This window comes from Xiphophorus hellerii, chromosome 3 (genome assembly GCF_003331165.1).
Source record: "Xiphophorus hellerii strain 12219 chromosome 3, Xiphophorus_hellerii-4.1, whole genome shotgun sequence".
NCBI classification, from domain to species: Eukaryota; Metazoa; Chordata; class Actinopteri; order Cyprinodontiformes; family Poeciliidae; genus Xiphophorus; species Xiphophorus hellerii.
In genome coordinates, this window is record NC_045674.1 from 30353040 (window position 1) to 30377056 (window position 24017).

Consider the following 24017-nt stretch of genomic DNA (forward strand, 5'->3'; position numbering starts at 1 on the left):
AAATAAACATGTTCTCATTGGGTATGAATTTGAACAGTTAACAGCAGGGACACCAAAAGTTGTCTGCTTTTTGCACAACCCCCCACTTTCTCCTTAACATTGGATTCATTTCTCCCCACACCATAACGATTGAACCTTCCTAGATTTTTAGTTGGAGTACGGCAACGGACTGCGATCAGAGTTGTGAGCAAACATACCTGGCTGTAATGCTTCACACAACACAGGGTTGCATTAAAAAAAAGGATTTTATTGTGTGTTGTTTTTAATACAACTTGTTTTTTTGTTGTTTTTTTTCTCAACACATCCCAGCTGCCACATTCTCCCTGTTCATAAGTATGTAGGACTGTTTCACACATCAACCCTGAAGGCAAAAATACAGTCGATCTCAAAAGTGTGCACACCCCAGGTAAAATGCCAGATTTTTGTGATGTAAAGAAATAAAATGACAAATCATTCCCAAAGCTTTCTCGTCTCCACTGGAAAACATAGTGGTGGGTGTAAAAAAAGACAAAAAAAACAAACAACAAAAACACCAAGCCTGTTGTTTTGAATATATACACACACACACCCATAATGGGGCTGTGCCCATAATTCAATAACAATAAAGTATTATTAATTAGCATTTTTTTAAGTTCCTCTTGATTCAGCTTCAGTATTTAGTCTTGTTGAGTTCATATCTGTCACCAGTTATGATGGATTTAATAAAGTGAACACATATGCATACTTTCCCTTAAAGTAAGAGTGCATAGGCAGGTTACAAAAGATCAGAGGGTTTTCATTTTACAAGAATACAAAAAAAAAAAAAAATAGATAGAATTAAATATATTTATACCATGGCACAGTCAACATACTATTTAGAGGAAAATATGGGACAAAAAGCAAAATGTGGGAGAAAAGGGACAAGAGGAAATATGGATGTTTATCCCAGGATTATTGAGAAGGTGAAAATTGCTCAGGGAGGCTGGCAGCAGTACTGAAGAGCTTCAGGTCTGGTTGTGATCAATATGTACAAGCAGTGGTCCCCTCCTGTCTGCGCCAAGAAGCTTGGCTACCGTTCTTCACTCCGAGTGGTTTTCATGTTTGTGGAAACAACTCAGTGTGAAGTACTAGTGAACCTTGGCCCAAAATCTTCAGACGAAAAGAGATTTTATTTCTCTGTATCAATGCCAGTCCAAGCATAGATCAAACCAATTTGAGAAGAGCTTCTGCAGAAGAAAATTCAAGAGCTGTCCTGAGAATTAGATTTGGAGTGGGAAATTATTGTCAAGTCAGTACGTAGGATTGCTGATAGGCTCTTACAGACACAACAGATTGGTAAAACTAAATCAGAAAGTAACTCAAGGATGTAATGATAAATTGACTTTTCCAGTCATTTTGACCCCTCAAAGCACTTTACACTAGTCACATTCACCCATTCGGACTCACTGATATACACTTGTACACTGATCGGTACGCAATTTGGGGTTAAGTGCCTTGCCCAGAGGCACATCAACATGCAGCAGCTGGAATCGAATCTACCACCTTTCGATTGCAAGACAACTACTCTATATTTTCCCATTTATGTGTGAAAATATTTTGGAAATGATTTATCAGGTGGAGGCCTGAACAATCACATGGCTCAATGACTACCTGACAAACAGACTCAAGGACTGTGTGTTTAACCAGGCAGTCTGCAGCACAGCAGAACCGCAGGGCTCTGTCCTCTCACCATTACTTTTCACTCTGTACACTTCAGACTTCCAGTACAAGTCAGACTCCTGATTTCTACGGACTGGACTTGAGACTCAACAGTGAAGCTGTCTAATTAATGTGAGTCACAACAACATTTAATTTTTCTTTGAGATCCATAAAGTATTTTTTGAATTGTGAACAGAATCATATTCCAGGGCAATATTTTTACTTCACAAAAGCCTGGTATTTTATCAGGGGTGTGTACACTTCTGAGAGCCAGAGCGTATCTTTGGACTTCTGTGAAAACTAAAACCTGTTTGCAGTAAGCAGCAGCAGCAGCAGCCCATCAGCCATCTTATTTTGATGCTCAAGACATTTGGCAGAAAATTGATTTAATGTATTGCACAGCAGATTCTGTTAATAAAAAGGTAGCTGAACTGTTAGCATACCTTGGCACATCTATTACTTTAGGAACGTTTGCAGATTTAATCAACAATTTCTGCCAACCTCAGATTTAATTCAGCTCCTACATGCACTGCTGTAGCTACAGACTGGTCCCTGTTAACTGGAGAGCAACCTGGTGATGCTATTGATTCAAATGAAGGAGTCAAACAACAAAATACCTCATGGGTACCATGAGTAGTTTCATTTAGTAACACAGGTGTGAGTTATGTCAAAGGGTTAAGAAGAAAAAAAAATTACATTCCACATCCTGGGAGTACAAGGCTTTAGTCATCCAGGAGCTGGCCTGGCTGTTAACCTCCTGAACACAAACAGCTTCGCTTTGGTTTTCTCAACAACAAAAACAACAGCAGGAAAACTTGGACCCAACCAGTGGGTAAATACATGCAATAAATGGCAAGGAACCTGGCAGTTTGTATGATTTACATAAGAATCTAAATTAATCTTATTAGTGTGGGAGAAAAAAAAAGAGAAAAAAGATATGGCCTGCTTATTAACAGTGGAAGAACAGATGGCGCTGTAGAAAACCTGGAACATGCAGTTTATCATAGATATCAAAAAAAAAGAAATCCCAAAGTTAACGTCTTCAGTCTGGGGACTTTCTCTACATTTTAAGGGTTGGATCAACAGTCAGTAACAATGACTTTGAAATGCAAAAATGTATCCAAAGATGATAAACACACATTTGATTATTACAAATAAAGAATGCAAAAATAAACTTGTCGGATTTTCTTTTGTTTCTATGTACTGCACCTTTAGTAAGTTCCATTCAAAGTCATGTTTCTATGACACAGTACATTCTTGAACAGTGACAACGAGAGGAAAGAAAAATAAAACAAATCACTGTGCTGGCACAAAGATCCTGAGATGTCACTATTTCTGTTAAGATCTTATGAGGAAAAAATATACACACACTCGGTTGATCTAGTGCTCTTGCATTTTGACCTTAATAAATACCCTCAGTTATGCACATGTTACCATCTACGGCTACTTAAAGAAGTACCTAATCCAAGGTACCGGTGCAAAATAGGAGTCAGTTTCTTGAGGGGGAGCCAGAGTTACTTTACTGGAAGTACATCCAACACAAAACGGTGACAGCCAGGGCAGCCCCAGAACCCAGGCTGAGCAGGACGGGCCTCCAGTACTGCCACTTCTCCTGCTTCTTCTCTGATTCAGTCAGTTTTTGTTTCATCTGCTGGACCTTCTGTGCTGTGCCAGCGATCCTCTCCTCACGGTGCCTCTTCCTCAGCCTAGCACACAGGAGAGAGTTGAGCAGTGAGGACAACATGCGAGCAGTTCATAAACGACAAATGCTGTTTGAAAAAAAGAAGAAAAAAAAGTGGAGAACAAGAATAAAGGTCGGCGTGATCAATTGGAAATTTCACCATGGTGGAATTTGGTTAATTTTTCAGGTTGAGTTGGGAGTCCACCATACACCAGCATCCAAATCAGAAACAGCAGATGCGAGTTATTTTTGAACAATAAGCAACAAATCAATTAACAGCATGATAAAATAAAATGAGTTTGATTATTTCTTTTATGATGATTAATATTTTTGGAAGGGAAATTTTGTTTATAGAGATCATAACTCATTTTAATGATGGTTTTGGTTGTGTGAGCTTTGTATTTCAGTTTCATTTATTGTTTTTGATTGACTTAATTTGAATATTTAAAGTATCTTCCAGTTCCAGTGTGAAAGGGTTTGTTGCAAAATTAAACTTTATTGATCTTTGAGAAGGTGAACTTGCATTATTATGTCAAATATTAATAAATTACTTGAAAATGGTCTCAAAACAACAATGTTATCATTTATCACAATAATTACTGGGATAATTGATCATAAATCAAACGCTATTTTGACAGCCCCACATCGGTATTGGCCTGATGAGTAAAACTGGGTTGATATTAATGACTAATATTTATTTACATCTATTTGTTGTTTGTTTTAGGAAGGGGAGGAAGTTGGTTATGTGGTTTCTCTTCAGTCATGTGACAGCGAGTCATGCAGAACAGGATTGTGTGGTTGTTTAAAGCAAAACTGACATGTAGGATGTGATTTTTACAGTGTCAAAAGCGTAGGGAATATACACGCAATACAGGTAAGTGTGAGACATCAGCCATCGCAGCAGTATTACTACCTGCCCAAATTTTTATATTGGTGCATCCCTCCTTGGAGTGGCCTTAACCGATGACCTGCTGGTCAGAAACTTAAGGATCTGGTTGGTGAACGCACCGTACCTAACAACTAAGGTTTGTAAACATAAAAAAACCAAAGAAAACTGATTGTTTTGTTTAAAATCTAAAAATCAAAACCATTGAAATGACGACAGGAGCAGTCCAAAGCTCCTGCGAGTGTCTAATAACAATTTTTAATTGTTAGAAAGAATAATGTCTTGTTTTACTCCAGTCCTGTCCAGACTTGAAAAAATGACCAAATAAAATTCCATACATTTCCAGGCCTGAGAAGGCGGCCTGAGCTGTTCCTTCAAAGAGCTGGAGCTGAGTCGGTTCCGGCTCCGTCTGCCACTGCTCACCAATTAGTTGCTGGCTTCAGAACCTTTCATTGAAGTGGCAACAGAGCGAAGTGACAAGGCACTGACTTCAGTGGGGCTCAAAATATTAGAGCAAAGCTGGTCTGATTTATCATCTTAGACTTTCCCAGCCCTGTCTGTCATGGAACGTGTTGGATTTAAGAAGGTTGACAGCCCTGAAACCTGCAGGTTACAGTCCATATTCTCCAGGGAACACACCAAGAGACTGAAGATGTCTTTGGTTAGTTAATCCTGACTGAGTTATAATACTGATCACTAATATATGATGCTGAAAATAGTTTAAATTTCAAATCACTTTGTTTTTGTTTCAGTTTGAAAAACTGTTTACAGCGCTGTCTCTCTCACACACTGACACAAAGCTCCTCTTCTTGATGAAAATAACTCATTAATAATTCTCTAGAAAGAAATAAACAAAATATGTTATTTTAGTTGATTTATTTTTTAGTTTAACAGTTAGAAAGAGTTAGCCAAAAGCTTTTAAAACTTAACACTATATTTTCTATCAAAAACTGTCCACAAATGCTTGATCGGTGCAACTCTAGTGATGTTTTTCTGTGTGAGGACACTCATTCCAAATGTGCTGAATTATCACTTACTGCACAGAGTTATCTGCCATACTGCGGCAGTCTGAGTCCCTCGATGAGAGGTGGTCCCCTGTGCTGGGCTGTGGCTGCAAGCAGGGGCCGTTGGGCCTGCTGGCATTGAGGTGAGGCCTGGGCGGAGGCGTTGGAGGTCGTAGATCCATCTCCAGGACTTCTCTCAACAGGCCAATCTGTGAGTTCTGCAGCAGAGGTCAAGAAACACACGCATGGGCAAATAGAAGCATGATGGAAACGGGCAGGAAGCCAGGCAAGACTTTCTAAACTTGGAACCCATTCGAATTTTATGATGGTTCAAGTCTATGTGCATGTTCAGTTATTGGTTTGTCTTTTGTTTGGAGCATTTTTTGAAAACAACATCGTATTTTCTGAAGTAATAACAAGAAGATTATTGATCACAAAAATGCCATGGATGATGGGGACATAGATTCTTTTACATGTTATATTGTTATTTCATATTGCAGAGAGGTAGGACTGCATGTTACCTTGGGAGGATTTGCTGGATCACCTCATCCACAAAGACTGATTAGAGAGTGAGTACAACTGCCTTGACTTTAACACTGAAGCACAGTCCACTTTCCGTTCAGTTTGTCCAATACAGTACAGTCTGTCTCAATAATCTGTTCTAAGGCTGCGCATTAATATTGACTGTGTGTTTCTCTCTTTTCTGCTCGATTCGGCTTAGGATTCAAATAAACAATATAAATTCAAAGGGGATTTATAAGCTAATGCTAACCTAAACTTAGCTTCAACTGTAAAACAACAGTTGGAAGGCTAGCCTGTTAACATCAAACCAAAGCTATTACCAAGGTAACCCTTGCTCATATTAGAGCAGAAATTAAAAACAAACAAATTACAAAGTAACATCAGCTAGAAGCCAAATAAAGCGCAACACTTACATATCAAAGCAATAATTAGCAGTCGTTAACAAATCGCTGTAACCCTCCTTTATCATAGACACAGACTTTTATCAATGCAAAACAAAAAGTAAAGACCCCCTTAGCTGCCCGACAAGGTGCCTGCTAATGCTGTTTAAGTTGTTTAAGTTCAGCATTAAACAAAATTGAACCCCCCCCCCCAAAAAAACAGTAATACTAGGGAATTTATAGCAAATCATATAATGCTCACTGGACATTTTTTGTGTCTATAAAACAAGTACATTTCTCATGTGTTTCTGTGTGAAACTGGAGCTCACAACCCAACTAGCTAATAGCTCCAAATTAGCAACAGCCCCTGATCAAACCTGTTCTGCAGAGCTGTAGGTCAGAATGAGCTTGGCTCCCTGGATGATGGACATGTAGGAGAAGCGCAGTTGGTCAGAGGTCTGGATCAGGCCCATGCGATATTCCCTCATATCCAGCAGCACCTTCTGTATGTCCACAGATGACGAGCTCTTACTCCTGTCCATCTACAAAACAGATTTATCTGTTTATGGAATACATTTGGAAGGCGTTATTCAGTTAAGCCAATGTTTTCACTCCACACTGAGGCGCATCAGACTGCTTAACAGCATGTTACCACTGGGTTTCATGAGGTCACCACCTTGGTGGCTCACAGTGTGTACCTGTGAGTCAGTTGTGCAATTATTTTTTATTTATTACAGCAGCTTGTCTTTCATGTGCGCTTCCATTTGTTAGTCAATGTGCCTTTCATTGTTTTACTCGTGTTTCAGAACAAGCGTAGATCTGGAAAATAGATATGCTCATCCAAGAGTCGTGGTCAAGAGTCGCTTGCATTTTTATTTTGTCATAAGCTAGAACGTTTGGGAGTCACTGAAATGGTTTTGGTAAAGCTTCAATCTACCAATTTAAAATTTAACAGCTCCTGTCATTAGTGGCCATTAGGTAAACATTATGGGAGCAAAGGAGACGTCACACTGTGTGTGAGAGAGAGCAGTCACCGTAAAACAGGCTTTTTTTATTGTAAAGCAAGATAAAATACTTATGAAGTAGATATTTTAAGCTGCACTGTTGTGTTGTTCTTTAAGCAGCTTGTACTTGTGATTAGCACCATTAGCTAGGTTAGCATGGCTAAAGTGACTGTTTTTGGATGTATTTGTAACAGATTGTAAACCCTTACTGTAATTTTGAATTTTCCAAAACACTGCCTACATTTCCCAAATCATGGTATTTCCATCCTAACCAGATTAAATGCTTAAAAGGATACAAAAAAAAAAATCTTTATTCTTCCAAATGTTACTGGAAATTTATGTATTGTAAACACCTCACCTCATTCAAATAGTCACCTTTGAATCTTTTCTCAGTAGCAGCATCCACACAGCAGAGTGTCGTCTTTACAGTGACCAGGCAGTGCTTTGCATGGCATGTTCAGGGATTGAGAAAAGATCCGATTACTGAGTTTCCAACTCGTCTCTCACCAGTTACAATTTGGTTGCCCATGCTCACCGACCAATTTCTTGATACGTCTCTAAATTTGAAATATTTTTAGGGGAGTTTGATAAAGTTCCAAATATATTTCAGCTAATAACTTTGAAGCAGGTAGGTAAATAGGCTCTGATTTATACATCACTTGTAAAAAATAAGAGGGAAGATTCATTCTGCTGTCAGTTTCTTACAAGTTTTAACAGAGAACAGAAGAAAACTTTCTTGAACTGTTGCTAAAGATACTAAGTTATTGAAAAAAAGAACTAAAAACAATTCCACACAGACAAAAAAAAAGGCACAAAGCTCATGGTGCTGAATGAATCTGAAAACAGAAGAATTCCTGAATGTGGGAAGGAGTTTCCAGGTAATCACTGACATCATTGTTTTCTGCCTGAATAAGCAAACTAAATATACCATGAATAAAGTTCAGAACCAACATGCCACAACCTCTCTCTCTAGCTTCCAGCCCTCTCAAATATTATCTTAGGATGACTGACTCATCAGACTCAGATGCCAAACTAAATGGTTTAACCCTTTGCTCCCAGTATAATCAGCGTTAAGCAACTACTTCCCATAACAATAACACTCTCTCACCAAGACCAGGCAAGTGTCCACCAAGGCAAACGTCCCCGAGCGTCCAATCCCAGCACTGCAGTGCACCACTGAGGGCCCATGTTGGGGCCCCAGGGAGCCAGACTCGCGGACCTTGAAGAGGAAGTTGAGGAAAGAGGCGGGAGATTCTGGCACCCCGAAATCAGGCCACGTGGTGTAGTGAAAGTGGTAGATCTCTCTGGATTCCCCCGTCTGGCAAGAAAAGTATGACATCAGTCGTGAACCATGTGCAGCACATACAAGTTCCGGCATTTCTGGTTTTAACAGGAAATAAAGACAAAAACAAAGACCGAGTCCTTGTTTATAGACTGATTTACAATCACCCTGTATGAAAATAAAACGGAGGAATTTAGGGACAATACAATGTTAGCAACACATTAGCCCAGGGGTCTTCAACCGTTACAATGCATTCCAAACAGTCATTTCTACCCTCTGTCGAGCTGAATGAAAATATCAACTATAGAAAATTTTAAAGAAGAAAAACAGAACATTTTTGCTCACAGAGCCTGGGTACATTCTCTCCTGTGGAAAACGAAGCAAAGAAAGTGGACCGTTTCTAACCGTTTCTTGTTGGTATTCATAGTTACCAACAAGAAAGTAATATTACTGGTTTAATATGACTTTAAGGGTCATTCTGTTGTGGGAATTCAATGCAATTCCAACATGAAAAAAAACTGAAAACCTCCTGAAACCTGCACAATAACTACATTTAAAAACATCAGATTGTTCTTTATCATTTTTGTCAAAGTTATTAAGAGCCAATGAGGAAAACCCAAAGAACCACTTGTGGCCCCCAGAGCCGCAGGTTGCATCTAATCTACTTAAGCATGCTGCATGGTGGCAAGATCTTCCTCTTTTGAACTTTGACCTTGTTTTTGTAGGGCCCGACTAGGATTTACGTGATATGGAAAATGCACAGAATTTGACAAACTAAGTGGAATCCACAACAAAACACGGAATTTCACAAAAATATTTCTCATCAGCAAGTAGGAAAATATATTTTGTGGTTTCTGAAGTAATCTGGCTGCCTGTACTTGTCTATACCTTGTTAGTCAATAAGAGTTTACACACCTACTGGCACTTGCACAATCATTTACTCATTAAAATAACATTTCTATTCTGTCTTTTTTAATGTTAATTATGTAAATAAAAAAAATGCAAAAAAATAAAAAGTCATCCTACTGAGTTGTACGTCCGTTGGATCAGGAGTAAGATATTTCTATTTTCTAATTATTGTTGTTAATCTTGTATTCATATATTTTTGAACACTTGGAACTATTTTAGTGACTCATTCTGATGCTGATGTTACACCTGAATTTCAGGCTGTTTCTATTCTATTCTATTCTATGATTGCTAGATCCGCTCGGCTCCACACAAAGAGAGAGAGAAAAACTAAATAAAAATTGGCTGCCATTGAGAAAAGGCTCACTGAAACACCAGAGTCCTCCAGAAAACAAAAAAAAAAACTCAAAGCGGAGCACAAATTTCAGATTATTGCTTCCAACGTTTCATCTCATGCTCACCTTTGTGTTCTCTAGTTCTAGCACCCTGATTGTATAGTGGGATTGGTCCTCTTCTGACAACAGTCGAACAACAAAACCCGTGTCAGTGAAGGACATCTGCAGCTCCTCTGAAGTGGGCCAGTACTGAGCACACTTTTCCTGTGGGGAAACAGAGAGGTCATCACTCAGGCTCGGACAGGAAGCAGCTTGCAGCGGTTTCATAGACAGATGAGTACGTGTGACCTTAAGCAGCATTCAAGACAGACTCACAGACCGAGTTAGCGCCTTTTAGGTGAGTTAGTCATTCTCCAAACTCCAAGAATTCCACCGTATCTAACAGCAGTGGCGCAAAAAGTGGGTGCCCCACTAGAAGGGGCGCCACATGATGGCAGACAACAATTATTTCTTGTCCGCATTTTCTGTAGTTAACAGCTGTTTGTGCTTATAATGTGCCCGGACCCACGTCAGAAAGTACTTAGCTGCACAAACACTGTAAGTACAAGCTCTGTGCAGTCCTGGTAAAATAAACAAACAAAAAAAAAAAGAACACAAAACATAAGAGCTTAAAGTCTTAAAATATATGACATATTGCATTGTTTCAGAAGGACTAAGCTGTAATGCAGAAGCACTATGTGAAGAAACCAAGAGCAACCTAGCTTCGTAGATAGCGACTCAGATTGTAAGTAGCTGCAGATCAAATGCAGCGATTACCTGATGCACAGGAAGTGCACGCATCTCTAGCTTTCTGTTCTTCAGCTTTTATGTGGGTGTTACCCTGGAGCTAACCCACAGCCATGACCTTAGGGAAGCAGCTGTGGCTGTATCCATTATTTTAAAAAAAAGCTATTTCCAATGTTTTTGTAAGTTAGTCACTTTACAATACAAAAAAAAAGAAAAAGAAAAATGGTTGCCCATTTTTCCAGGAATGGACGCTTTAGCAAGTTCCTCCCTGTGAAGGTCAGTCATCCATTGCTCAAAGAAAAAACACTCTTCAGACTTCACTATGTTAAAGTTCATGACAGAGCAGCTGCTAAGAACCAGTATGGCTTGTTTGAGTGGGTTGGGAGGGGAAAGGTCTGGAGAACTGAATTTGAACAACACACAAAGGTTTGGGCTTGTTTTACAGCTGCAGGACCACGGGCATGCAGCAGCTCCAACCATGACCTCCTCTGTTTCTCTAGGGTAAACGAGAGGCCGTCTGTCTCCCAGCTGAGGTGTGGCTGAATGTTGGTCGTGATCAGAAAGGTACAACTGACAAAAGGGTCGGGAAGTGGACGAGACCTAGACAATGTCCAAACCTCAACCCGATTCAGAGGCTCTAGTGAACTCTAAGAGAGCTATGCTTTAAAAAAAATACCTGAAAGGCATAATAAACTAAAACACCAAAGGAAGAATAATAAACCAGCATTCCTGCACAGTGGAAGAGTAATAAGACCACAGAGATGATGATAATATCATATTCTTGTTGCTGAAGGCAAATCAACATCCTGAATTTTTCATGCAGTTTGCTTTGGTTACTGTAGAATAAACAATAACATGCAATTTAACTGTTGTATTTCACGCGTTGTTGTTGTTGTTCTTTTGGGTTAATATTTTTTAATATTTAAAATTTTAACAATAGGTCAGATATTTTTCCACATTTTATGTCCTGAAACATCAAATCTCAGAACCAAAAGCAGAAGCACAGTTCCATATAGAAAACATAGAAATGCTTCTCTCTCCCACATGTACAGCTTATAAAGTTTTTCCTTTCCTCAGTTAAACACCAGAGAACGCTACATGTGTGGCTAAGCCCAAAATTACTCATATCTGTAGCAGATTAAATATAAAGTTATCATTTCATTTGACCAACATCGTCATTCTGACTGGAGGTAATGACGCATAGAAGTGGCCTGACTTGTCGAAACATCCCAAACATGATAGGAAATTTGTGGAAAGAAAATACTGAGAAGGGCATAAATAATATCTGCCCATTTTTAGATAAAATGCAGTTAAAACGATAACTTTATTGTTTCAAACTCAATCCTTCTTTGACACCGTTGTTTTAAAATTAAATAAATCCTCATCTCTATATATTAAATCTCAAGCAGCCAGAGGTATAAATAACTTAAGGCTGTAAATCTGGTATGTATTAAGTAATAAAGATAGACATTTCCAAACACAGTCCTTGTATATGAAAACTTATGGTCATCATGTCATACTCGTCATACTCACAGATCCTTTCTCTATCACTCTGTTGAGCATTATAACAGCTTTAGAACATTGCTCCCAGACCATCAACCAGAAATGGCCACACGTATTCCTCAAAGGGCCCTGTCAAAGTAAAAAAAAATAATAATAAAGTTCACGAAAGTGTGACATACCGAGTAGAACAGTGTGCAATACAGTAGCATTCTCTCAATGGCTTCCATACCTGAGTTAGAATGTAAGCTCTCTCGGCTTCTTTCACAGCGACTAAACTCGCGTTAATGTAGTCATTGTCCGCGTTTTCAAGCTTTACCCGACTGTGATCGTCTGACGAGGGAGAAAAAAAAAAAACGACAGACGGCGAAGCAATTACAACAATGCAAATTCTCAGCCACCATATTGGGGAAAAAAACAAAAACAAACAAATCTCTCGTTGCGCAAAGACTCACATGGGCTGACGTCTCTGTAGCGATTCAAATTCCTGTTCACTGGAAGCTTAGCTACTTTGTACGGATATTCGATGGCTTGGTTGCGGATGTCCTGGCGCAAACGAAAAGAAAGGTTAAAGGTTAGCTTTCACAACATTGCAAACACAACATTTATATAAAGTTCCTTACAGTCATTCTGCTCTTCTTGATTCACTTAAAGTGTTCCACTTTGCTTGATTGGTTAGCTAGTGAAAAGATTTTCTACTAGCGGGGTTCCTACACACAAAACTCCATACATTTACATCCTCAGCTTTCAGAGTTCTCGGTCCTGGTTAAGTCACGTTGGCAACAATATTTAATTGAGAAGCAGAAACTAACGCTAGCAAATATGAAGGTTTGCCTTAAAATTGAAGAGAACAAACAATGTACTGTCTGATACCAGTAGTGGAAATTTGATTTGCATTATTTTGTGCTTCTACTGAAAAACAGTTGCAATCTTGACTTTTGTACACACATATATACAGCTATTTAAAATAATGCAACATTTTTTGATTGTGTGATTATAGTACCCCACACGGCTAAAGGGAATTATATGTTTAGTTTCTGACAGTTTCACACCTGTTTGGGTTCAAGTGACTCCTTCCAGACGCTGTGCAGTTTGAGGGATTTTTTTGAACTTACTCTTTTACTTTAGGACTGTTGTGTTACTGTGGCAACAAGGTATTGTTTATATAAATGGGAGCGGCCGATGGGCAATTCAAGAGCCTAAATAATACTTGAACTACGGCCCAAATCCCAGAGGAGTTGAAAAGAGCGGAGCGTGCCAACAACTGATGGCGCCATCCAGGACATTTGACTGCGGAATATCATCTCTGCCACCTGGAAATTGAGCTGTTAGCATGTTGTGACAGTCATGCAAAAATCTCCAGTCAGAGGACTCCTCAGGTCCTCTGCAATACTGACTGCTTTTGGAATTACTGTCCACAGTGACTCTTTGAGGACACCTGGATGATATTATGACAAATTTACATTTCCTTTCAGGATCACTTTTTCTTCTTTTATTTAATTGAACTGAATACACGCCATAGATGATCAAATCAACAACCCAGATTTGGATTAATTTGATACAGTATTATGATTCTTAAATGGTTAACATAATTTATTGTACTATTGTATTTGTATTCCCTTTGGAATTAATAAAGTAATTTTGAGTTACTTTTTTTTTTATAGAACTCGTTTAATAAAAAACAGAAACAAGATTTTTTTTTTCGTTTATACATTTTCTGATTCTGTAGAGAAAATTGTTTATTTATTTGCGTCTCCTTTAAACAGCTGAAGTCAAACAGCAAACATTTCCCACTGCCTCAGTAAAAAAAATAATTAAAAAATAAATAAACCGCGCAGTCAGTTTCTACGTTAAACAGGAACTAAAGTATTAAAAACTTTACTTGAATATGCCAGATTGGCTAACAGTGGTGGTGATAAAAACAAATGCGTGTTTCTCTGGAACTCTTTGGTGAGTTCTCAGAAACTGCGGCTGACGTCCGCAAGCGTCACCCAAGCAGAGAGCTCCCCCGATGCACGCTTCCCCGCTACGGAAGTCAGCCTCCCCCCCCCCACCCCGCTAGCGCAGCTCGCTACTTTCTCACAATTAAGTGTTCGCTGGCTTCCTGCGGCGCCCGACGTGTCTGCGCCGCGCCGCGAGACGAAGCTCGTTAGCTAGCGCAAAAACACACGCCGCGGAACAAGCGGGGAAAGTAGTGAAACACAAGGAGATGAGTCTGAGAAGTGAACTGGCTAAGTTGGTTAGCAACCGATCGTCATAGAAACACGAGAGGCCCTCGGTGTCCCGACTTACATTGTAAAGGTTCTGCCATTTCCCGGACGAATCGATATCCTCGAATTCTTGCTCCATTGTGTCGCGGTTGGTGAAGTGAGGAGCCAGCCGGAGGACTTCGGGGTGTTTTCGCCGCCGTTATCTAACTTACTCCTCTCCTTTAGCCATCTGAAGAGCGCTGTGTGTAACCTGATGAATCCCTGCGGGGAGTCAATCTGCCTCTCCTTCACTCTGACTCTCGCGGGTTGCCAGGTTGCGTAACGGGAGCTGGTCATTTTTGCCCGTTTCGTACTTTTGTAGCTCTGGTCGTTATGTGTCGACTCGCGTCATTTCGTGCCCGCCTTGAAGATGTTTCCTTTCAGTGTTTCGGCATTGACATCTAATGATACCCCTATACTGCTGTCTCGTCCCTACACGTTGTTATCCAACTTAAAGCACAGTTTATTTGTCTTGCTTGTCATTAATTTTAGATTAATTATGAATGGAAATACTGAAATGCTCAATTTTCTTGTTGGTTGTGACTTAATTCAACTGCATATTAATTTCTGTAAATATTCTAAAATATTTATTTTGGAACGTTTCTTTGGCCAAGTTGACTCGTGAAACATGGAAATTAAGGACTCATAAAACTCCCCTATAGTAGCTGCATACAGAACATAAAATTATATTAGATGAATTTTAATCCAGCCAAAAATGAACTTTCTTTAACCTTTCCTTTGTGGGAGTACTACATGTTATTTTTTATTTAGTGCTCATAGTTTGCATTAAAATTATGACTCCATTATTATGAAAGCAGAAAGGTTCTCAAAGTTATTTTTAGATTTATGCCCCGATTTTTCATAGTTTGTAGAATTGCCTGACTAGAACGGAATCAGTATTAACACCAGTGGAAATATTTTTAAGGCACCAATTTCACAAATCAGTCCAGTTTGACAAGTTTACTTAATATGCTATACATTTATTTTCAGTTTGAGGTGGTCTTACTGTCAGGAAAGCAATTATACAGAAAGCTCTATAGGCATTTTTGTTCAGATTAAAAAGTTGCCAATCACTGTTTTACTGAGATATTTTTAGTATATAGAACTGAGCATTAATTATGAGCTTAATCTAACCTATCATACATGGTTGAAAAAAGTAATAACTGGCACGTTCAGAAATAAGAGTGCAGAAAGAACCAGGCAAAAAATAAATAATAATAATAATAATAATAATAATAAAAAATGTATGATTATCTCATGAATCTTAATGGCCACTATTTTAAATTGTTTATGTCTTTTGAATATTGATTTAATTTTCGAAATCAACCACGTTTGTACGTGGCACATTCGTACAAACATGGCAACCTTCTAAATTACGCTTTGTGTTCTTGCTGCTACTATTTTACCTGAAAACTAACACTCGTCGTAACTCTGTGCATTCCTTAAGAGTGAAAAAAACACTTTCAGATTTCGATTATCTATATTTGTTTACATTTACCTTTTACGTGCAATATGGCACATTTATCCTGATGAGTACCTACATCAAATAAAAAAAAAACATTGTTCAAAAACTGTTTTTTATGTTTGTCAGAAGGCGCCCCCTTGTGGTCAACGCAATTCTGCAACGCATTCGCGGGCGGCAAACTCCAGCAACCGGAGTAGGAGACACATGACAGGCCTACCAGCTAAGCCCTGCGACTAGAGGAGCTGGAATCATGTTCGTCGCTCGCAGCATCGCCGCTGACCATAAAGATCTCATCCACGATGTCTCGTACGATTTTCACGGCCGCAGAATGGCGACTTGTTCCAGCGACCAAAGCGTCAAGGTGAGCTAGAGTCGGCGCTAATGCTGAAGCTCAGCCTAGCATGTTAGCATTCCCCACGTTAGACACTGTTAGCTCTGTAAACATTACTGACTCATTTAAGTTGACTTGCTTGAGAAAATGTAAGCCTCCTTTACAACAAGGTAGCTTTACATTACAAATAGGGCTAAAGAAGCTTGTTTTACATATAGCTAATATAGCTAGTCCGACTGAGTCAACTAGATGGAAAGAATTTCGTTTAGATATTTTAAAATTATCTAAACAAAAGGCGTAAATGTACACTGATAATGTTCCGGGACTAATGTTTTTGAGTGAATTTCTGCCTCTCAGGTGTGGGATAAAAGTGAGAATGGAGAGTGGCAGTGCACAGCCAGCTGGAAGGTAAGCACCCTTGCTTTCTGTCATTGTAAAACTGCCTGCCATATAAATCCCTGTTAAGCTGGTAGGGCTGTCACTAATGACTACCTTCTTATTAAGCTGTCATCAAATCAATAAATTGATTAAATATTAGTTCTGAAAATAGGGGTCATGTTGGAGTCCTAGAGATGATTTCAGAGATCAAACTAATGAAAAAAAAATGATATATTGAAAGCAGAAGTGTGCGGTTGATTTTGCAACAGAATAACAAATAGATAAAAAAACAGTCTGGTATTGATCCTTCTTTTGTTGTTGCTCTACTGTTTTATTGAGTTTCTTGTAAGTCATGGAGTTAACTGATAGACTATTTGGGATCAGTTTCTTATTGGATCGGATGCTAAAAGGTTTGTGAAGCTCTACAGTGGAGCCCCAGTATTCTCTGGGGTTAGGAACCTTGGAGAATAGTTGAGTTCTGTAAATACCTGACTGACTTTTTTTTTTGTCTGAAAAGTCGCTAAATATGGCAAAATAGTTGCTTAGTTGGCTATAATTCTTAGCTGATATATCGGCATTACCGTCGGTATCGACTGCCATTTTTTAGCATAGAAATATCGGTCTCCAAAGTAGAACTGGGATGATATTATCAGCTGATGTTTATTTCCTTCTTGCCAAGCACTGTCACCTGTGGAGTCATTTTTTCACAGTATTGAAAGGGAAATGTATATCTATATATATTGGTTATTGGCCATAAAAGCAACATTAATGTCGCATGTCGTTTTTAGCCCAGATGTTAACATCAGTGCATTGCTAATCATGTTATTGCTTTGTCCTGGCAGCCCTATGAACACTCTTACATATTTACCTTATTGCTCCATAACCCATGTGTGTGTTGAGCTCAAATCCATGTCCTCCTGTCTAAATACTATGAAATTGGCGTGAGTTTGAGAAACGTATCCCTTTGTCTGGTGCAGACCCACAGTGGATCGGTGTGGAGAGTGACCTGGGCTCACCCGGAGTTCGGCCAAGTCCTGGCCTCCTGCTCGTTTGACCGAACAGCCGCCGTCTGGGAGGAGATCGTCGGGGAGTCCAACGACAAGCAGCGGGGCCTGAGCCACTGGGTCAGCGCAGCCACTAGCTGTTTGAAAACCAGCCCCGACTTGATTCTTGTCGTGTTGAGTTTTAACCCAGGCCATCCACATCGCCTCTGTCCAGATCAAGAGAACCACGCTGGTGGACAGCAGAACTTCGGTGACGGACGTGAAGTTTGCGCCTAAACACATGGGTCTGATGCTGGCCACCTGCTCTGCAGACGGCGTGGTGAGGATCTACGAGGCTCCGGACGTGATGAACCTGAGCCAGTGGTCTCTGCAGCACGAGATCTCCTGCAAGCTCAGCTGCAGCTGCATATCATGGAATCCCTCGAGGTACTGCGGCCGTAATAATAACAAATGTATGATTATCTCATGAATCTTAATCTACGCAGCAGGTTCCTACCAGGTCTGGCTAGTTCCCACGTCTGCTTTCCTTTAATGTCTGATTCAAATCCTTTTTCTAATCTCCAGACTAAACCACGTCCAAACTCATTTTCGGAAACTTGGTTTCCATTCAGTAATTAGAAGTAGTGAACTTTGACCATAGAGAAAAACAGTGTGCTGCAGGTTCTTTGATAACAGAAGCTGTTTGGAGTTCAACAGACGATGAAGGGATTAAAAGATCATCCCTGTTTATGTATCAGTGCGTATTTTCCTCAGCTGTATATGATTTTTTTTTTAACAACTCAAAAAACGTGTTTTCTGCATTCCGAACGTGGGATGTTTCTATTTTAATGCACTATTAATAAAAACCTCCTGATCAGTTGTTGGAGCCACTTAGGCAAAGAATGTAGCAGCACCTTCCTTGTGCTGCGACATGGAAGCATTAGAAATGTTATTAACAGTGTTCATTTGTGTCGCTCTCCCTAACAATTTTCATGTTGATGAAAGCGGTGTATAGTTGATTTTTTTTTTTTTTCCTTCCATATATATTTCTCTTATTGTTGCCGTTTTCATCAGGTTTCGTTATCTTCCAAGCCTGCGTCATCAGTTTGCACATCCTGTTGTTTACCCTGAACACCGACCGTGTTGGTGCTCAGTCACAGAATAAAACCTGCTCCGCTTAAACCAGATAAACCGTCTCCATAAGTATTGAACAGTAAAATCAGTAAAAATAAATAATGAAACAGACTAAACTTTTAAGTTTCCTTGTAAATAATGATTTAGAAAGCATTAAAAACTTTCCTAATCTTATCAGTGGATTTTAGCAGATTTTAGCTGTTGTAGGATTTCTCTTTTGTCTTTTGGCAAAAGACCACGAGACATTTCTCCCTCTAGACTCACAGGTTTGCTTTGCCTGTATTTACCCAGAATGGCCGACGCTACGATAGGTTTCCTGCTTTTGAAGCGGTCTCACGTTCAACTTGGCGTTGACATGTGCACTCGAAGCACACCAGAGTTCATTTCAACCAAACCCAGATCTATGTTTGTAGGCGGACCAGAATTTTCTTTTTTGGTCCCCATCTGGAGTTTAATTCCGCATTCACACCCAAACAAACAAACTGGAGTTCAGTTAAAAAAGATGATCAGGGCTGGTGTGAATGCAGCCTAAATGATTGCTTCTCCTCGCAAACTGTTTTCTCTGTGAATTGAATTATTATTCCAGACTAAAGCTGCATGTCAAATATTAGTGTTTTTAAAATGTCCTTCTTGTTGCACACTGTCTCCCTGCAGTTCTCGAGCCCACGCCCCTATGTTCGCCGTGGGCAGCGATGACAGCAACGTGGCGTACGGTGGGAAGGTTCAGATATACGAATACAACGAAAACACGCGGTAAGAACCCCAATCTGGTAGATTCCAGTACGGAGTAAAAACCGCAGCAGCCATGAGTTGTGTTGTCCTGTTCCGAAGGAAGTACAGTAAAGCAGAAACGCTGATGACGGTCACCGACGCCGTCCACGACATCGCCTTCGCCCCCAACCTGGGCAGATCGTTCCATGTGCTCGCCATCGCCACCAAAGACGTCCGGATATTTAAGCTCGTCCCTTTGAGGTAACGTCACAGAGAGGGTTATTCCACGATTGCGTGCGCTTTATTGGGACCCACTTGTTCCGGTGAAACAAACACTGCTTTGTACTGGATTCCTCTCTGTCAGGAAGGAGAGCACGGCTACCGGACCCACTAAGTTTGAGGTCCAGATCGTGGCTCAGTTTGACAACCATAACTCCCAGGTGTGGCGCGTGAGCTGGAACATCACCAGCACCCTGCTGGCCTCGTCTGGGGACGATGGCTGCGTACGTCTGTGGAAAGGTGGGACACCGGTTCAAAACTGTTGTTTACCCGTCACTTCTTTTTCTTCTTGCTTCGGCTTTGTTTCTTTTTTTGTATGTTACAGGCTCCAGATTCTAGAATTGTTTATATACCAAATACAATAAAAGCCATTCAGGTGACACCAACAATGAGGGAAAATAAACTATAGGACAGTTTGAAAACAGATTTTCATTTCAGTTGTTTAGAAAACTTAAACTTAGACTTAGACTCCGTGCAGTCAACAATTGGGAAAACCAGTAACAAACCTTACATTTTGATTAGTGCCATCATCAATACACATAAAAATATATTGATCAGTGTTCCATTTATAATGGGTTAAAAGCTGCTCTAAACCGGTGGGTTTTTTGTCTCAATTTAAAGGTAGTCAGTGTTTCGGCTGTTTTAGAATTTTCTTGAATTTTGTTCCAGATTTGTGGTGCATAGAAGCTGAATGCTGCTTCTCCATGTTTGGTTCTGGGGATGCAGAGCAGAACCAGAACCAGAATACCTGAGAGGTCTGGAAGGTTGATACGACACCAGCAGATCTTTAATGTATTGTGGTGCTAAGCCGTTCAGGGATTTATAAACTTCATCAGGACAAATACTTTCACAGTGCACGCTGTTTTAGAACTTGCTAATGTATGTTTTAATATAGCCGGTAGGGGGCAGCAGAGGCCAGTCTTTTATTTATTTTTTTTTGAGGTCTCGGTGTATTGAAGCAACACTTCCAGCTGATGTTTCGGTGTTTCCTCCTGCAGCTAACTACATGGAGAACTGGAAGTGCACGGGCATCCTGAAGGGAGACGGCAGCCCCCTGACAGGCTCGTCTGGTCAGCCCACAGCCATGAGCACGGTGGTGGGCTCCTCCGTTCAGAACTCCCAGAACATCCTGAACGGGATGTCGGCAGGAAGGTAGGTGGTGTGGTGCCGCCTGCCGCCACTCACCCAACCCGAGACCAGCCGATAGAACTGCTAACCTTACCGTGCCTCACACTGATTGGAGTGCAGCTGACCACTGACAACAAACCTGGACTCACACTGGTCTGGATCAGGCCTTTAGAGCTGGTGTGTGTATGTGTGTGTGCGTGTGTGTGTGTGTTGGCTTCCCCTTGATTTATACTGATGCATGTTATGAGTGGCGTTTAAGTTTCCCCTTTACTTTTCCAATAAGGACTAACTGTTTATCTATTAGTAAAAAATAAGTCAAATAAACTTGTTTATATGAATTTGATTTGTGGTTATTATTTGAGTTGCTAAAGTTACTTGAAGGGAATCGGCGAAATGTGAACTGTGTGAACTTAATGTTTCCATCAAGAGCGTATCCGCACCCCGGGGACAGTTTCCAACTCAGTCATTCCAAGTTCTCCTTATTTGTCTGTTCAAATGAATGTATCCTGGTGCCAGCCTGGCCAAGCTGTGTTCCTCTGGAGGGGGACGCTTTAATGAACGCTTTTAACCAGCTGTGAATGTGAACGTGAGGATGAATACAGCCATTTTTAGAATGACAGAGAATCTCATTTTCATTTATACAAATTCAATTCCTAAGCAGTAAAGCTCACATGGGGGATGTTTAATGCAACCGCTTTATATAAATTTTTAATTCAGTTAATTTCAGGGTCTGTAATTAATCTCTTTTTTAATTGGGGAAAAAAAGCAACATTTTCAGTTTAAAAGGCCCTTTTGCTGCTAAATTATTGAATAAATAGACATGTGAGCTCAACAACAAAGATATCTTTGGATTTTAATCTCTTATTTAGGTTATGTAACCATGAGGTGCAAAATGCTGCTCTACCCATTCAGCTTTCCAGTGTTTCAGGAACTCCTGATCATTCATGGAACGTCTTTGGAAAAATTATTCGTCATTATTTAGAAATGCAGACTGTGGACGCTGACATTAGCTGCTTGTGTTTATCACTGAGATGCTATTTTAGGGTTGGATAGCTTCTCTGATAGGCTAACTCCTTTTAGCACAACTTGAACACAAAAATAGTCTTTTCCAGCATCCAATCAGATCATTTGTGGAAGTAAAAATGAACCCCCGGTGGGCCAAGAGAAGCAGCTTTGTCGTCCATGATTGTTGTTTGTGGATATTGCTTGTGCGTCAGATTTATGGTTGTATCAGTAACATGCAAATACAAAGGTTCCAGCCAGAACATTCAAATGTAAAAAAAATCAAATAAAGTAAAGCTGTTGAGGGCGCATTAAAATCTGTGTAATAAATTATAGAAATTAACACGTTAAAGTCTCAGCCCTTGTAAATTTGTAAGATTAAAATATTTCATTACTTAAAGAATAATTTTCTTACAGTTCCAACAATAAAAAGTGCATAATATACTAGCTTGACAAGGGTGGCAGAAAACAAAGGGGCGTCGGGGCTAACTGGTTCTGGCAGAGTGGACAAAATGTGGCTGTATTTATTTTCAATCTAATTCCTGTCTCGAATTATAATTATTATTATTATAAACCTAACTCTTGATTCACATCTAACACAAGTAACAGAATCAACTCACTGTGTGACTTCCTCTTACACGTTTATTTTTGTATATTTTCAGATTACTGTACACAGAGTGTCCTAGCTAGGGATGCACCGATGTGAAAATTTGGGCTGGTATTGATATCTGATACTAATATTGCTGTCATGGTCAATATCTGATATTCATGATATATTTATTTCTTCAGTTAAACCCCCCACGATCTTACGCTGCATCACTACAGTGGTGCCTACAAGGAGGAGTCGGGACATTAGCTGAATGCAGCCATTAGGGTGGCGGAGGGCACCCCTAGAAAATCAGATGTAGTTCATACAAATGTCTTGAAAAATCAAGACATAAATGTAAAACCCAATAAATAAATGTGAAAAAAAACAACTAAAAATGTAACATTTTCTTTACTAGCCTGGTCTTTGTACTTCCTCTTCAAAAAGCACATACACAAACAGCAAGATGGAATTAAACATCTGTTAGTCCAGATTTACATATTGGCATGATTACAATGTAAAAGAAAAAAAAAGACTAATATCGCCTGAAACCGATATTATTGCCTATATATGGTGCATCCCTAGTCTTGGCATTCCAGTTGTCGTCTGTTGACGTTGAAACAAAAAAACTTGGTTTGTTGACGTTAATTTGCTCTCATATTGGTTGTTGCATGCAGGATTGCCAAACGAGCCCCCTTTGCTCCTCCCCTGCGACAGCTGACCTCTCCAAAGATAAACCAGAGTCCTGCGTATTACTGATAACACTCGAACAAGACCAGCCATTTGCCTGAAATGCAACACTTCTTCGCTGTGTACTTGTTCTTCTGGCATGAAAACTGCACGCATGTAATCCACACTTTGTTTTTGTGACACGCGGCCGAGTTTCATTCCTTAGATTTCTTCACACCCGTCTTGAAAGAATAAAGCAAATTTTGCCATTTCTAAAATTTAATCTCTGCAGCCTCCTTTACATCCTTCTCCTCTTATATTCTATTTGTTGTTTTGTTTTTTTTCTTCTGTTTGTTTGTCTCCTTCCTTTTCCATCACTCTCCTCGTTGCTTCAGGTATTTCTTCCCCCCTCTGGATCCTCCCAGGGGGGGGACCAGGCATGGTCACCTGCTGCCTCCATCGTCCCTCATAGAGCACTGTGATACTGATCCTGTTGTTCAGCCTCAGCAGCTGGCTCTTGTTCACAGGCGCTCCTCTAGGGCGCTCCTATCCCTGCCAGAAACTGAAGAGCAATGACTTGGCTTGGAAGGGTTTCCTCCCTCCCCTTTTTTTTGTGTACTTTTATTAGAAAATGTAGTGCTGGGATGTAATGCTGAAAATACCGTGTCATTCACTTGCAATAAAGACTTTTTTTTTAAAGTTTGCAATGTTTTGTTCTTGTCATGAATTGAAGGACTTCTGAATAAAGCTCACGAATCGGGTGTTACTTTTTTAAAATCCTGCGGAAGTAAATTTAAGTCATTTTTAACTACTTCCCATTCATTCCAACAAAACCAGACACCATGTATGAGTAAGTGACTTCCATGTGAAACAAGAGATAGCTTATGATTCATTGTCATGCAGGTAAAGTTATACTCATGAGTGCATCAGGCTCATGTACAAACAGGAGGTCTGACTGTTACATGAACTCTAGGTGTGTTTGCTTGTCTGGTGCATTTTGGTTAAAATATGTTCTTAAGGTAAAGTTACTCACAGTGGGTAGAGTACTTGACTCAATTTACTCAAGTACGAGCGGGTATACTTCATTATTATTATGCTACAGTTCATAATATTACTCAAGTAAAAGTAAAAAGTACTGT

General features: G+C 39.9%; 2 protein-coding genes across 4 annotated transcripts; one reads left to right on the plus strand and one right to left on the minus strand.

Moving 5' to 3' along the window:
- Positions 1-622: 622 nt before the first annotated feature.
- Positions 623-14506, minus strand: ptpn2a (protein tyrosine phosphatase non-receptor type 2a). Of its 2 annotated transcripts, none has more exons than XM_032558178.1 (9): positions 14256-14506; positions 12419-12509; positions 12196-12296; positions 11997-12095; positions 9804-9941; positions 8263-8472; positions 6528-6692; positions 5321-5466; positions 623-3383 (listed from the first exon to the last, which is right to left on the minus strand). In XM_032558178.1, the coding sequence occupies exons 1-9, from the start codon at positions 14310-14312 to the stop codon at positions 3197-3199; spliced, it is 1194 nt and encodes a 397-aa protein (XP_032414069.1). In that variant the 5' UTR covers positions 14313-14506; the 3' UTR covers positions 623-3196. The 2 variants fall into 2 exon arrangements, with proteins under 2 accessions (XP_032414069.1, XP_032414068.1); XM_032558177.1 differs by having other exon boundaries at positions 5282-5466; positions 14256-14504.
- A 1306-nt stretch (positions 14507-15812) lies between these two features.
- seh1l (SEH1-like (S. cerevisiae)) lies at positions 15813-23582 on the plus strand. Of its 2 annotated transcripts, none has more exons than XM_032558174.1 (9): positions 15813-16038; positions 16366-16416; positions 17364-17510; positions 17605-17816; positions 19158-19256; positions 19335-19475; positions 19579-19733; positions 20492-20645; positions 23274-23582. In XM_032558174.1, the coding sequence occupies exons 1-9, from the start codon at positions 15928-15930 to the stop codon at positions 23452-23454; spliced, it is 1251 nt and encodes a 416-aa protein (XP_032414065.1). In that variant the 5' UTR covers positions 15813-15927; the 3' UTR covers positions 23455-23582. The 2 variants fall into 2 exon arrangements, with proteins under 2 accessions (XP_032414065.1, XP_032414066.1); XM_032558175.1 differs by lacking the exon at positions 23274-23582 and adding an exon at positions 22887-23161 and having other exon boundaries at positions 15816-16038.
- Positions 23583-24017: the final 435 nt, after the last annotated feature.